This window comes from Neofelis nebulosa, chromosome 12 (genome assembly GCF_028018385.1).
Source record: "Neofelis nebulosa isolate mNeoNeb1 chromosome 12, mNeoNeb1.pri, whole genome shotgun sequence".
NCBI lineage: Eukaryota > Metazoa > Chordata > Mammalia > Carnivora > Felidae > Neofelis > Neofelis nebulosa.
The window spans coordinates 22,336,314-22,352,712 of NC_080793.1; the positions used below are offsets into that span (position 1 = coordinate 22,336,314).

General features: G+C 40.9%; 1 protein-coding gene across 29 annotated transcripts in view; it reads left to right on the plus strand.

The window, feature by feature from the left end:
- SUSD1 (sushi domain containing 1) overlaps positions 1-16,399 on the plus strand; it is a 305,056-nt gene that overhangs the window by 43,434 nt on the left and 245,223 nt on the right. For 28 of the 29 annotated variants that reach the window (XR_009251485.1, XR_009251480.1, XR_009251484.1 and 25 more), the window contains one exon: positions 14,286-14,465. The exons of the other annotated variant lie outside the window; for it this stretch is intronic. Coding sequence is in view for 18 of the 28 variants with exons in the window: in XM_058694526.1 (XP_058550509.1) it covers positions 14,286-14,465 (180 nt within the window). In the remaining 10 variants the exon portion in view is untranslated. The remainder of the gene's footprint in view (positions 1-14,285; positions 14,466-16,399) is intronic. 29 annotated transcript variants of the gene reach the window in all.

Sequence of the window (16,399 nt, forward strand, 5' to 3'; positions counted from 1 at the left end):
AGTAAATCCCTGTTGTTTGTAATAGGTTTACAGTTGATTCTCTTGGTATTTTCTGGAATAGTTATCATCTGCAAATAATGATAATTCCATCTTTTTTTTTAAGTTTTATTTTTTAAATTTTATTAGAGAGAGACAGAGACAGTGTGAGTGGGGGAGGGTCAGAGAGAGGGAGAGAGGGAACCTCAAGCAGGCTCCACACTGTCAGCGCAGAGCCTGACATGGGGCTCAAACCCATGAAACATTTGATCATGACGTGAGCTGAAACCAGGAGTTGGATGCTTAACCGACTGAGCCACCCAGGCACCTTTTACTTTTCTATGTTTATGAAAGTTCTGTTTCTCTTGATTGACCACAGGCTAGTATTTTCAGAACAAAAATTTAAATAGTAATGTTGACTTTGAATATTCATTTCTTATTCATGACTTTCATGGCTTTGGTTTTAGTTTTTTATGACCTTAGCTTTTTGATGTTATGGGTATCTACTTATATTCTTATGCACACCGATCCAGTGCTATGTGCCAAGTGCTCTTCTAAGCACTGTATATATGTTGATTCATTCAATCCTTACAGTAACCCTATGAGGATGTACTGTTATTATCCCATTTTACAGGTGAGAAAAGTGAGGCTTGGAAAAGTGAAGTTATCAGTTCAAGGTCAAGGTCATGCAGCTAGTGATAGAACTGAACTTGAACTCAGGAATTCTGGTTCCAAAGGTTGTATTCTTAATCATGCTGGGGTACTGCTTCTGTTTTCATGATGTTGGTGGCTTTTGGTTTGTTTCTTCCTTTTGGCTTTCTCTCTTTTCATTTATTACAATTATGCTAGTTTTTGGCATAACATAATCTTAAGGAAGCACCTATCCCAACTTTACTAGGGCTTAAAAGAATCAGAAATGAGTTATTTTTTATCATGTCTTCTAGACAGGTGTTAAGGTGATCATGAATGTTTTTGCTTTAAACAAGTCATGTCTAACCTATAATTATATTATTAGATTTCCTGATAATATATTGTAGTATCTGGAATGGATTCTTCTGGGTCTTTGGTTTTTTATTCTTTTCATCTGGATTATAGTTGCTAAATTAAAAAAAAGCATTTTTATTTTAGAGAGAAAGGGGGAGGGGCAGAGGGAGAGAGAGAGAATGAAAGAGAGAGACAGAGACAGAGACAGAGACAGAGAGACAGAGAATCCCAGGCAGGCTCCATGCTCTCAGTGCAGAGCCCGACATGGAGCTCAAACCCACAAACCATGAGATCATGACCTGAGCCAAAATCAAGAGTCTGACACTCAACCAACTGAGCCATCCAGGCACTCCTGCTAAATTTCATTTAGAATTTTTCTGTTGATACTCAGAAGTGAGACTGGCTTATTTTCTTTTTCTGTGCCATCTTTGTTGGGTTGGGTGTCAGTGTTATTCTTAATTTTAAAAAGAGAATTTGAGAGAATTTCTTTCTTTATTCTTTGGACTACTATAAATAGAATTTTTAAAGATTTGGAAAATTTCACTCGAAAATTACCTGGTTATGGCTTTTTTGGAGAGGTAGCCCTGGGGCTATTAAAAAATCCTATACTTATTGGTCTAAGTTTCTTAATTTATGTATTCCTAGAAAATCATTTATTTTATCCAGATTTTCAAGCTTATTTGTAGAGAGAAGTGTAAAGCAATCTTATTTATAATTTTCTATAGTTACAATTGTTTATAAGTGAAATATTGGAAACAACTGCAGATGTCTATCAATAGGAGATTGGTTAAATAAATCATGGCATATACATGAAATGGAATATTATGTAGCCAGTAAAAACTAAATTAGAAAATAATATTTATTAACATAGTTTAGTCTTAATAGTATATTACTGAGTTATCAACTATATGTGTAACATGATCTTAGTTTTGAAAGAGTTCATATGTACATATATGCTTACAAAAGCTTAGAAGGGTGTACAGCAAAATATTAACAGCAGTAACTTCCACTGGAGGGGATCCTGGATGATTTTCATATTTGATATTCTTTATGGAAAGAATTTTGAACATATTAGACAAAGTAACAAAGCTGTTTCCATTTTGGAAAAAAGAAAACTTTTCATTGACTTTACTGCATAGCTAGAAAATCTCAGTGAAGTGCTTGGCTAAGTTAATTCTTGTGCTGTTCTGATCTGCGATTCAGGCTCTACACATATTTTAATAATGATCATACTGGGGGTTAAGAAATTCTAAAAGTACGTTATAGTTCTAACATTATCTTTCAGTGGATCAATTAAAATGCAGAATTTAGATTAAAATGTGCCATAATGCATATCAAAGAACTCTCTGAGGATTTATATAGGAAAACCCTAATAAAAGAGTTAGTGTGGCTTTGAGAACTACTAGTCGTCTGGATTACTGGACTGAGGATGGAGAAAGTTAATTTAGAGGAGAATACTTGTTACATTCCCCAAAGAACTGTTATTTAAAAGATCTTCACTCCGTTTTTACCTCCTCTAATAACTGCTCCGTCTGCCTGCTGACACCTTCTTCCTCCCCCGTGTCACCACATGGCCACCAGCTTCTCGAGGCTGTGCCTGCTTTTCTGAGCACACCCCTTCTTCTTTATCTTTCATGTTCTCTGGGGCTCCAGATTCTGGGCTATGTGCCAGCCAGCACTGTATTGTCAGCTCAGAGGAATTAGGAATTCCACTGAAAACACTAGCAAACTGTGAACTTGAACAGGTACTTGGGAAGGGAGCCGCTGTGTGTTACAGATGCAGCTTTGGTGTCCAATTTAACAGACTTCCCCATCAGAGAAGGTACAGTTGGTGGATCACATTGTTTGCCAATTACTGTGTCCCTGGAGGTTCTGCTGCTGTGGCGGGGACTCCGAGGCCCAGACTCCCCTCTGAACAGCTCTCAGAGGTGGGACCTGGAAGCGAGGATGACAGCTTCTCATGCCAGGGCATCTGGGGCTCCTGAAACATCAGTCCCACATTTCCATCAGCTCTCTGGAGAAGACAGAATCAATCTCTAGTTTGTATTGCCTATTATTTTATTATTACTTGTTTAACTTTCAAAAAAGATGCAAGTTGTACATGGCAGCTTAGAGAACTTAAACTTTTAAAATTCAACCAAGCCAGAAGCAAAGTGAGGGAATCACTTCAACTGTGTTATCATCAACAACAATCCAGAGTCCGGGTCTGATGCTAGATAAACTGTAGACCTTGTGACTAAGGAAATCTGGGGTCTGGGAGAAGAGAAAAGACAGGTATATCATGAACTATGATGCAAGGGTGAGCTCCTAAGTATTACGTGAAAAGATGGATAAACACTAAGGGTTCTGATGGGAGATAGGGTGGTTCCAGGAAAGAGATGACATTTGTGCTCTTCTCTTTGAGTAGTTTACTTGCTGTGTAAGAGTCCGGGGAGGAGTGGTTTGCAGTGTTGGTCGATGAGTTGGAGGGTTCTGGGGGTGGGGGGAGTCTATCTTCCAAGATAAAATCCAAACTCCTAACCATGGCCTCTGAAACCAACAGGGTTTGGCCTTTTTGACTTCTCTACAGGTTACATTTCCCATCATTCTCTTCCAACCAACATGTCAAGCTTTTATCAATGTCAGGGCCTTTACACCTGCATCTCCTGCTACTTAAAATACTTGCCAACCATCTTAATTTTTTTTTTACTGTGATAAAATACACATAATATAAAATTTACCATTTTCACCACTTACAAATATACAATTCATTGGCATTAAGTACATTCACAATGTTGTGTAACCATCACTGTTATCTGTTTCCAGAATGTCTTCATTATCCCAGACAGAAACTCTGTACCCATTAAACAATAACTCCTCATTCCTGTGTCCCTCCAGCCCCTGGTAACCTCTGTTGTACATTCTGTCTCTGTGAATTTGTATTCTAGGTACCATATAGAAGAGGAATCATGCAATATTTGACTTTTAATGTCTGGCTTCATTCACTCAGCATAATGTCTTCAAGGTTCATCCATGTTGTAGCAGGTGTCAGAACTTCATTCTTGTCTAAGGCTGAGTGATATTCTATTCTGCATATATATTTGGTGATGGAGTCTCCCTGGTTTTTTACACAGCATGCTCCTTCTCATCTTTTAAGTTTCAGCTTCAGTGTCACCTCTGACATTACTGTCTTCCTTAGTGTCCAATATGTAAGTATCTTATTTATGATTATTTTTGTAGTTTATGTCACCCCTACTGGACTATAATCTGGGAGCTCTGCGACCACGGAGTCGTCCTAGGCATGATCTCTCCAGCACCTGGCACCCTGCCTAGCATGCCTAAGGCCTGTGGGAGCACCCTGAACTCCATTCACAAGGGGGTGCAGACCACGCCCGACAGTAGGGAGTTGGCTCCTGAACTGGTGTCCCAGCTGATCACGTGGCTGAGCCCTGCTGAGACCCTGACTTCCTGTTTTGTTTCAGCCCTCAAGCTTCATATCCTTTGCTGATTCCACATCTTCTTTGTCTTCTGTACCTTCACACTTCCTTCCCACTTGGCATACACCTCTGTGCTTTGATGAAGCAGGGCAAGGCCTTGGGACTGATTCCTGATTTTCCGCATATCCATGCATATGGCCCTCAAAGAATGGGGGGCCCAGCACTTGTGGGCTGATTGCAGAAGCACGAGTTTCTCCTTTGAGTTAATGAGGATACGACATGGTTTCTAACGTCTACTAATAACAGAACCTTTCTCTAAAGGTGGCCAGCACTTTTTTTTTTTATTGTTTCTTTTGGTTTTTTTTAATATAATTTATTGTCAAATTGGTTTCCATACTACACCCAGTGCTCATCCCAACAGGTGCCCTCCTCAATGCCCATCACCCACTTTTCCCTCTTCCCCACCCCCATCAACCCTCAGTTTGTTCTCAATATTTAAGAGTCTCTTATGGTTTGCCTCCCTCCCTCTCTGTAACTTTTATTTTCCCCCCTTCTCCTCCGCCATGATCTTCTGTTAAGTTTCTTAGGATGCACATATGAATGAAAACATATGATATTTGTCTTTCTCTGCCTGACTTATTTCACTTAGCATAATACCCTCCAGTTCCATCCACATTGCTGCAAATGGGGTGGCCAGCACTTTAAGGTTGACAAGGTTTTCTGTAAACATTGTCTCATCTGATCTTTAGATATTCCTTCTGAAGTGGTTAATAGGTTATTTCTCATTTCACATATATTCTATTTACAAGTAATAATGGGTATTATTTCCCATTAAGAACCAGAGAGAGGAAGTGACTTACCTTGTGTCACTAGCTTATGTATCAAGATGAGAACCCAAAGCACTTTCTAGAAGGCAAATTCCATGTAGAAAGAACCCTTGTGAATACTGGAGGTGGGAGGCAAGAAGGAAACCTGGAGGGCCCAGAAGCACACAATAAGGTCCGGGATCCATCCAGAAGAATATTTATTGTTGCTGAGTCAACTCTTCCGCTTTTAAAATTTTTCTAAATAGAACCCAATCTCACCTCTGTAAAGTGGAGAGTGTTTGAAAAAGTTTTTAAATTTTTTTTTTTTTTTTTCAACGTTTTTTATTTATTTTTGGGACAGAGAGAGACAGAGCATGAACGGGGGAGGGGCAGAGAGAGAGGGAGACACAGAATCGGAAACAGGCTCCAGGCTCCGAGCCATCAGCCCAGAGCCTGACGCGGGGCTCGAACTCACGGACCGCGAGATCGTGACCTGGCTGAAGTCGGACGCTTAACCGACTGCGCCACCCAGGCGCCCCTGAAAAAGTTTTGACATAAGTTGGAACACAGATTAGGGCATTCAGGTGAGGAACCGCACACAAGTTTTGTTGCACCGCTGTCTCTGAATTTTTAGCAGGGGTCTGGAGACGATTCTGAGGCCACGTCCAGACCTGGCAGGAAAGTGTGCCGTGAGTGACTCATGGCCTCTGCTGTGAGCAAGGGAGGGTATAGTGGCAGCACACTTTTCCTGTGGTTATCTTTTGTGTTCCAGGTAATCATTTGAAACAGATTTTCTGACACCCTCACTACATACTGACAATTTAAAACATTTAGGAAAACAGTATTGACTTCCTTGCTGCGTGCAACAAATCTCTTGTGTTATCCTTTTGCCAAGTAAATGCCATTGAAATATGTCACTTGCAAATGGAGTTATTGCAGCGTGAATGATGACGCTCTTGTAAGACTGACACGGGCTGGTGAAGCACGAGCTTTAGAATCAGAGAGACTTGGGTGAGTTTTGGCTGAACCACTTGGGAGTTGTGTAACCAGCTCTAAACTTCTCTGAACTCCAGTTTCCTTCTTTAGTAGGGAATGAGATTGTTTTCATCCTGTGGACTTATTGTGAAGATTTAATGAGATAATGATATAAAGCACTTGGTGCTGTGCTTGATGTAAAGTACCTGCCAGATAAGTGTTCACCATCAGAATAAGAGGTCATAAGCTAGTAGGGAGCAGCAGGTAGTGTTTCTAACTTAAAAATGTAATATCTTTGTGAAATTTCCTACCACATAGTGGGAAGATCTAAAATCCTCCAGCTTTCACGTTGCCTGATCTATTAGTTTTCAATTCAAATATTCTGTTTACAAGTAGAGCATTAAAAGGAAGAGGTTTTTTTTTTTTAATTTTTTTTTAAACGTTTATTGATTTTTGAGAGAGAGACAGAGCATGAACAGGGGTGGGTCAGAGAGAGAGAGGGAGACACAGAATATGAAACAGGCTCCAGGCTCTGAGCTGTCAGCACAGAGCCTGATGCGGGGTGTGAACCCATGAACTGTGAGATCATGACCTGAGCTGAAGTCAGACGCTTAACTGACTGAGCCACCCAGGCGCCCCGGAAGAGGTTTTAAAAAAAAAAAAAAAAAATTTTTTTTTAGTGTTTATTTACTTTTGAGAAGAGACAGAGCGCGAGTGGGGAGGGGTAGAGAGAGAGGGAGACACAGAATCAGAAGCAGGCTCCAGGCTCTGAGCTGTCAGCACAGAGCCTGACGCGGGGCTCGAACTCACAAACTGTGAGATCATGACCCGAACCGAAGTCAGACGCTATACTGACTGAGCCACCCAGGTGCCCCAGAATGAAGAGTTTTAATGTTATATTTTTGAAAAAAAGAAAGATTCACACGCTGCTCAAAGCATCTACAGCCATTATCCCATCTACAAATGGAAGATCCTTAGAAGAGATACGCTGATAAATTCTTTGTTTCTTCCCAGCACTCACACTTTCACCTCCTCCGAAGGAAGTTACCATACCAGCCAGACACTATTTCTTGACAATCAGTATTGTTATGTGAAACGGAAATTTTTTTTTCTTCCAAGTGAGCCTTCTCTATGAATATGATCTGAAGGAAATGTATTGTTAGCCGAAGCTAACATTCATGGAAGACTTTAGAATACAAAATACATCAAAAAGTTTTTTTTTTTTTCCCCTACTGCCTTGAGGGCAAGTGGACTTTTTGGTACTAATGAGCTCATTAGCTTAGTTACAGCAGTTAATAAGCTACTCTTGAGAATGTTCTTCATGGCATCCTATAACCCTCCCACTTTCCTTTGATGATGGCAATACCATTTTCTAAATGCAAGTTGCCACATACTGAGATGTTAGATTCCAACCCCCCACATTGATCATATATGAAATTTAGTACTCCAGTGATCCTGGAATGAGGCTCTAATTCCATGTGGGCAAATTAGGAGCATGCCATAAAGTGCATGAAACTTTGTCGCAAGGTTACATTTTTCAGCCCCATTCCTTAGGCCATATTTCATACATATATGCATCACAAAGATTAATGTTCATAATAATATTAATAGCTCACATGACTGCAGGGGTTATTTTAAAAATATGGGCTATAGGTACAGCCCATGAAGAGCTTACCATTAAGAGGTGGGGGAAGAACATTTTTACAAATGAAGAAAATAGAGGGCTAAGTGCTGAATTATCTGATACAGGACATGAGTATAGTGTAGACTCTGATGTTAACCTGACCATCTGGACCCTTACAACCTGCCATGTCACACAAATTTCTAGGCGATACGTAATTCTGCTTTGACTCTAAGGCACAACAGAGACATTTCTGTTATTGTGTAAATGAAACTAACTTTAATATGATTTTCTTCAGTTTTCATATTTGTTGCTGCTTCTCTGCCAGAGCTCTCCATCTACAAATTTATTTCTCTGGGAAGACTTTTTTAGAGTCAATATCAGTATGTGGAATAGGTCTATCATTCCTTCCCCTGGCAGTTGGCAAAACGTCTGCTCAATTTATGGACATTATTGGTCATTTTTTTTTTTTTCATTCTCAGCTTGGGTATTTATTGGTCTCTAACTCAGTCTTAGATGACGCCTTAGATTATTATGTTATTTCTGAAATCAATCACATTATTGTGCTGATGTTCATAATAGGAAGCAGCCAATGGGGATGAAATTTGTGATGCAGTCAGCTGTTGACTAGATGCCATAAATCTCCTATACCTTTCATCAAACAGATTTCCTTCCGGAATATTTTCTTGGGTTGAATATTAAAGCTAGTAATGTGGGTAAACATTTTTACCTTCAAGATATGAAATAGAGTGTGAATGTGGTCCTTGAAATTGGCACAGCACATCTTTCCCCTGGGGAGACCAGTTTTGCAGTTGATTATTTGAATAAAATCACAAGATATAGGAGGACAGTAGGGAAGAATTCCCAGCCATGTTCATAATTAGTTGACTGTATTGCTGATACATATCCAAACGTTGTTCCTTCATAATATAATTAGCCAGAGAAACGTGTGCTTAAATGAACACCCCTAATGCATATCTAATGCAAATTTGTGCTCTTTATTTTTCTTTCCTTTGGATATAAACTGTTTTTTTTTAAACTTTTTAAAAAATGTTTATTTTTGAGAGAGAGAGAGAGAGACAGAGAGACAGAGAGACAGAGCGTGAGTGAGGGAGGGGCAGAGAGAGAGGGAGACACAGAATATGAAGCAGGCTTCAGGCTCTGAGCTGTCAGCACAGAGCCTGACACGGGGCTCAAACTCACAAACTGTGAGATCATGACCTGAGCCAAAGTTGGATGCTCAACCGACTGAGCCACCCAGGTGCCCCTAAAGTGTTTTTAAATGGCTTATTTCCTTGTGATAGTGAAAGCTTTGGGCATTTCATGTAGAACCATATTTTTATTTACTTTATTATTACTTTTAAAAGTTTATTTATGTTGAGAGAGAGAGAGAGAGAGAGGGAAAGTGTGCATGCACGTGAGCAGGAAAGGGGCAGGGAAAGAGGGAGAGTGAGAATCCCAAACAGGCTCTGTGCTTGCAGCCTGACGCGGGGCTCGAACTCACAAACTGTGAGATCATGACCTGAGCCGAAATCAAGACTCGGGCACTTAACTAACTGAGCCACCAAGGTGCCCCAGAGTCATATTTTTATTACCACCTATTGTAACGTCTGTCGGGTTGATTTTGGGGGGTATTTTTTAATAGCAGCCACCTGCTTTCTTGTGTACCATTTGTTCTGAGCAGAAGTGGCAGTAGCTGCCATGTCTCTCAAGCGTGGTGGGGATATCTGTGACAGGCCAGACCCCATCAGTACTAAGAAGGCTTCAGGGTATGACACTGATGCAGAGGTAAGTCTATTTCCAGCAGCTGTCTTGCTCTGGAAAAGCTCGTGGAGGCAAGATTTGGCAGAGGGAGTTGTTACACAGCCCTTCCATACTCATTTGAATGCTCCTTCATGCAGCCTTTTCTCCTGAGGTTTTAGCTAACCTCTAATGTCAGTCCCAGTCAGGGCTTCGAGTGGACCCCTTCGTTGTGAGCCTTTCTAGATTTATTTATTTTTATTTTTTATTTTTTATTTTGAAAAGTTTGTTTATTTATTTTGAGACAGAGAGAGAGTGCGTGCCCGAGCACATGCGAGTAGGGGAGGGGCAGAGAGAGAGGGAATCCCAAGCAGACTTCGCACCCTCAGCACAGAGCCCGACGTGGGGCTCGAACCCATGAACAGTGAGATTGTGACCTGAGCTGAAGCCAAGAGTTGGATGCTTAACTGACTGAGCCACCCAGGTGCCCTGAGGCTTTCCAGATTTAATGGGCCTGGACTTTGGGACCATACATCCCATGGCTTGAATGCTGGCTCTATCTTTTACTATTGGTGTGACTTTTGAATGTGACTGGAGCTCTTAGGGGCTCTTAAGCTCCATATTCATATCTATAAACTACATGAGAAAAAACCATCTACCTTGCAAGGTTTTCTGTGAGAAATCAGTCAGATAGTATATATCTAATAGACTGATGTTGAGTAGGATTTCAGTGAATGCTGTCATGATTAAAATTATTGAGGTTTGGGGCACCTGGGTGGCTCAGTCGGTTGAGCGTCCGACTTCGGCTCAGGTCATGATCTTGCAGTTCGCGAGTTTGAGCCCCGCATCGGGCTCTGTGCTGACAGCTCAGAGCCTGGAGCCTGCTTTGGATTCTGTGTCTTCCTCTCTCTGCCCCTTCCCTGCTCATGCTCTGTCTCTCAAAAATGAATAAACGTTAAAAAAAATTGTTTTTTAATAAAAATAAAATTATTGAGTTTGAACAGAATTCCCTGGTACAAAACTGATACTAGTTTTTGTGAGTCTTTTACTCTCTTTTCATCTACTTGGTGTTTGGTAGGTGTGAGTTACCTCTGTTGGGTAACAAATACAGAGGTAATGCATACCTGTCTTGTTATTTATACTTATAATGTACTGAGGTTTCCTTCCTCAGGGGCTTTGCTCATATCAAAGTAACATTTGTTGCATCTCGAACAATGATAAAGTAGTAGTGTGCTATCAATGAACAGTTCTTTAAGTATTTACTATGTAAAACATATAATTTTTTAAAAGAAATTTATGATTGTTTTATTTATCTTGTTTATTTATTAATTTTTTTTTTTTTTTTTTTTTAGTGTTTATTTTTGGGACAGAGTGTGAGTGGGAGAGGGCAGAGAGAGAGAGAGACACACAGAATCTGAAGCAGGCTCCAGACTCTGGGCTGTCAGCACAGAGCCCGATGCGGGGCTCAAATCCACAAGCTGTGAGATCATGATCTGAGCCAAAGTTGGATGCTTAACCAACTGAGCCAACAAGGAGTCCCTAAAACATACTATTTTAAGTAGGCATTGTGGGGGTGCAAGAGATTGTAAAATAAAGATTCTGTCCTTTAAGAACTGGCCATATTTTGGGAAGACATAATATATTCATAGAAAGATGTTAAACCCTCAAGCGTGTGATGATAAACGGTAGCTGTTCATACTAGTATTCCATTTAGGTTCTCAGCTGAGGGTGTGCATAAAAACCAAACTTGGAACCTTGTAGAAATGTGGTTGCCAAGAACCCAACTCAGTACTACTGATTCGGAAGAATTATCTCTGGGGAAGGGGAGAGGCTGTGAGGCTCCAGATGGGTGTTTTTCCAAAGCCCCATAGGCAAGTCAGATGTACACCTTCTGTTTAGAACTATGTGTTTAATCCAAGCCATGCTAGAATCCTCTCTAAATATCTCTTGCCAAGAGACTGTCCAACTTGAGTAGCTGTGGAATGGGAAGGCATAGAGTCACGAGCCCAGGTTGTCTACCACTAGGCACCTTCCTGAGTTGCTGAACCTTAGTTCTTAGAGACCAAGCTATTGATGTCTCATCAACTCCCAAATTAATATTTTTGATATTAATTTTTTTATTTAAAAAATTTTAAAGTTTATTTATTTTGAGAGAGAACGAGAGAGAAAGAGAGAGAGAGAATGAGCAGAGAGCATGAGCAGGGGAGGGGCCGAGAGAGAGGGGGGAGGGAGAAAATTCCAAGCAGGCTCTGCGCTGTCAAACTCACAAACTGCAGAGATCATGACCTGAGCTGAAACTAAGAGTCAGACACTCAACTGATCGAGCCACCCAGGCTCCCCATGTTTTTGGTATTAATTAAAAAACATCTTGTATTCCCAACAAAAGCCACCATGTCTTCCATTATTCTTAGTTGTGTCCAAGGATGGAAGGCAGTTTAGTTATCTTCTGTATTCTTATACCTTTAGAATCTGTGCTTCTCCCTTAATCCAATTATCTATCACTGGATTCCTTCCCACTGTCTCCAATGTGCTGTTTAGAATTCCAGTTTCAAGGTCCATAAACCTGCATAACCTACACCCTCAATCTCTTCACTGCTGTTCCCTCTATTTCCTGCTATAACTGAACCCTGGTTTTAACTGGAAGATATTTTAGATGTCAACAATGACTGGGCAGCCTTATGAAACATTAACCACCTGTTCGGTTGGCTGCTCATGTACACACAAATATACTTGTGTCTTGGAGTGTTTTGGGCTGGTTGATATGTCTAAAGGTTTGATGCTTTGAAGGGAAAAACATGATGAGGGCCAAGAAGACTTGTGTCTGGTAAACATGTATGAAAAGGGAATTAATCTCTGTGGGCAAATATGGGACTTGTGAGATAGGCAGGGTTGGAGGATTTATGAAATGACCATCTGGTTCTGGTCCCATAACTGCTCATGATTTGAATCTGCACTGACCAGAGACTAACTCCTTTTTAAAAATCTCAGAATCAAGTGACTGGTCAGGTGGGTTGAGCTGTTGTATTGAAGTTCTTACGATAACTTCAGTGACAACAGATGAAAGCCTGTTCTGGGAGGCCTCCCTCAGGGAAATAACTCTGGGGTTCTGCAACAGTCCAAGCATCCATAATGGGATGGAGGCAAGTGCAATTCCATGAAATCTACTTGTTCTGTATCAGAAGCTTGTTTAAGAAGCAAGACTGAGGAGAAGACTGGGGAGAAAACTAAAGAAGAAGACTGGGGAGAAAACTAAAAAGCAGGATGAATAACAAAAGTTGTATATATTTTTTCCTCTGTATTTAGATATGACTGGGATTGTTGGTTGCATTTGAGATTATTATGACCTCCTTATTTTATATTTATTTATTATGCTTTCTTTAATAAAATGATATCTGTGAACTCCCCATAACTGCATGAGAAATTTAGCATGTTCATTTCTTCCCTTTGCCTCATTGCTCAGAGTTTTTGAAATAATTTGGAACTTTACTTTCAAATTATTTTTTTTTTTACCTTGTTTAACTTTATTTATTTAAAAAATTTTTTAGTGTATTCATTTTTGAGAGAGAGAGAGTGCGAGCCGGGGAGGGACAGAGAAAGACTTTCTTTTACATGAGGTAGAATTTGGCTGGGTCTAAAATGGTAACATCAAAATCCATTTACTTCAGATAGTTTCTGTAAATATTCTAGTGTCTTCTAGTAGTTAAGAGTTGCAGAGAAGAAATTTCATATCAATTTTGTAATGTCAGGCCTGCCTCCCTCTTTGCAGCTGATTTTTTTTCTTTGAAAGATACTTATAAATTGAATGTTTAGACTATACTTTCCTTATTAATTTGCTTTACAAAGTTCAAATATTTTGTTTATATTTCATTTAATATTCAATTGGCAAGAAAACTACATCTATTATCTATTATCATCTATTTTGGAGTTTGTGATCTGATGATACATGGTAGAAGGTACTTGAAAATGTTAATATTTAATAGAACCCTGGGATGGATTATTTCACTGAACAAGGAATTCTTCATAATATAAATAGTCTTATAATTGGAACATTTTTTTTTTAATTTTTAATGCTTTATTTTAGAGAGAGAGAGAGAGAGAACGAGAGGGGGAAGGGCAACAAGAGGGGGAAGGGCAGAGAGAGGGGGAGACACAGAATCCGAAGCAGGCTCCAGGCTTCGAGCTGTGAGCTCAGAGCCTAATGCGGGACTTGAACTCTTGAACTGCGAGATCATGACCTGAGCTGAAGTTGGACGCTTAACCGACTGAGCCACCCAGGCATCCCTAATTGGAACGTTTTCTATGTATACATGTTTGTAAATTTCATTAAAGTCAGGTATATCTATTTTCTCTACTTCTGAACAATCTTATTTTGTATGTCTGCAACTGGATTATTTGATGGGGTTCATGTTTTCTCTTTTCCCAGATGAATGGACTCTATCATTACTAAATGTATCTTTTTTAAAAAAATTGTTTTTAATGTTTGTTTATTTATTTATTGAGAGAGAGAGGGAGAGAAACAGAGTGAAAGCTGGGGAAGAGCAGAGAGAGAGGGAGACACAGAATCCGAAGCAGGCTCCAGGCTGAGCTGTCAGTGCAGAGCCTGACATGGGGCCCGAACCCATGAACCGAGAGATCATGACCTGAGCCAAAGTCGGACGCTCAACTGACTGAGCCACCCAGCCGCCCCTACATGTTTATTTCTAAAATATGAATTATAAGGATAGAAGTTGGGGGTCATAACTAGTGCTGTGCTTCTTCCCATTGCAGAGATCAACTGTGGCCATCCTCCGGAAGTGCAGCATGCGGTCCTGGTGGGGAATCACAGCTCCAGGCTGGGCAGTGTGGCTCATTACGTCTGTCAAGAGGGCTTTGAAAGCCCTAGAGGAAAGATCATTTCCATTTGCACAGAGAAAGGCACTTGGAGAGAAAGTCCTTTGACATGCACAGGTATAGACTCCGTTCTGTGGGGCTTGTTTCCTGGCAGCAAATGGCCAGCAGGAGTGTGGGACCTGGAGCCATTCCATTGCTCCCTCTGTGTACTGCTTGGCTGTGCCATTTACTTGAGAGGGCACCTGGCTTTAGGTTTGTCAGCTAAATCCTGAAGATTTAGGGGGTAGATTGGGAAAATAGGTTGGATAGAAAATTTTGTGCATCCATCTTTTGAAACTCACCTTAAATCACAGTGAGTCCTATCTCCTCTGCTTGGCCGGCTGAGAAATTTTTCTCATGGACCGTTTTCTCAGGGGGGCCTACTTAAGAGTCCTGTGTAGCGCACGTTGATACCTTTTCAGAGAAAAGGTGGTGTAATAGATAAAGAGGTTTTTAATGTTTATTTTTAATTAAAAAAAAATTTTTTTTTTATTTTGAGAGAGAGAGTTAGCAGAGGAGGGACAGAGAAGGAGAGAGAGAATCCCAAGCAGGCTCTGTGCTGTCAGCACAGCGCCCAAAGTGGGACTCGAGCTCATGAACCATGAGATCATGACCTGAGCCGAAATCAAGAGTTGGACACTTAACTGACTGAGCCATCCAGGTGCCCCTATTTTTAAATTTTCAGTTGTGGTAAAACACACACACAACATAAAATTTAGCACCTTAATCATTTTTTTTTTTTTTTTTTTTTTTTTTATTTTAATTTTTTTTTTTTTCAACGTTTTTTATTTATTTTTGGGACACAGAGAGACAGAGCATGAACGGGGGAGGGGCAGAGAGAGAGGGAGACACAGAATCGGAAACAGGCTCCAGGCTCTGAGCCATCAGCCCAGAGCCCGACGCGGGGCTCGAACTCACGGACCGCGAGATCGTGACCTGGCTGAAGTCGGACGCTTAACCGACTGCGCCACCCAGGCGCCCCACACCTTAATCATTTTTAAGGGTTAAGTGTATTCACGTTGCTGTGCCACCAATCTCCAGACCCTTTTCATCTCGCAAACCTGAACCTCTGTACGCATTAAACAATACCTCCCCTCCACTTCCTCCTCCCCACAGCACCAGCATTTTACTTTCTGTTTCTGTGGATTTGACTAATTTAGATACCTCATGGAAGCAGACTCATGTAGTATTTGCCCTTCTGTGCCTGGCTTACTTCACTTAGCATAATGTTCTGCAGGTTCATCCATGTTGTTGCAAATGATGGGATTTCCTTCTTTTTAAAGGCTAAGTAATATTCCATTGCGTGTGTTTACATTTTGTCTATCTGTTCATCCATTGGTGGGCACTTGTGTTGCTGCCACCTTTTGGCTATTTGAGCGTGGATATACAGATATCTCTTTGAGACATCTAAGAGTTATTTAGAGGAAGTGAGGCAAGCTGTCTCATGGGGTGCTGAATTAAACATTTGGGGAAATGTTCCTGGCCCTGAGCCACTTCCGGCGTCACTTTTGGAGAGAGCTGGGCATAGCTTCTGGACCCTCAGCTGTTTGCTTCACTGCTCACCCTGCTCTGCCTCCGCCATCCAGAGTTCAGTGGGGATACAGGGATTAGTCACTACTTGAAAAACCAGTGGGTCTGCATGGGGCATAGTAAGCTATTAATTAGCTGATGCTTGTAGAGCACTTTGAAGAACAAACATGTTATGTAACTGCTAATTATAATTACCGTCCTCAGCCTGCCACCTTTCACGGAGTCTGTGGCTCCAGCTGCAGCTGTTTCCTTGGGTTTATGCAAGCTTTGATTTAAGGAGAGAAAAGGCATTTTCCCTGAGAGCTGTGATCTTTCTGTGAGGAGGCCTCTATGCCCTCAATCAAGATTGGCAGCTAAATTCAATTTCCGCAGATAAAGGGGGTGATTTGCATGCTGATGAATTCACGGTGCAGTGCACACGATCTGGGTGGGTAGGTAGGAGAGGCTTCTGGAAATGTAGTGAGAAACGCTGATTGCCATGG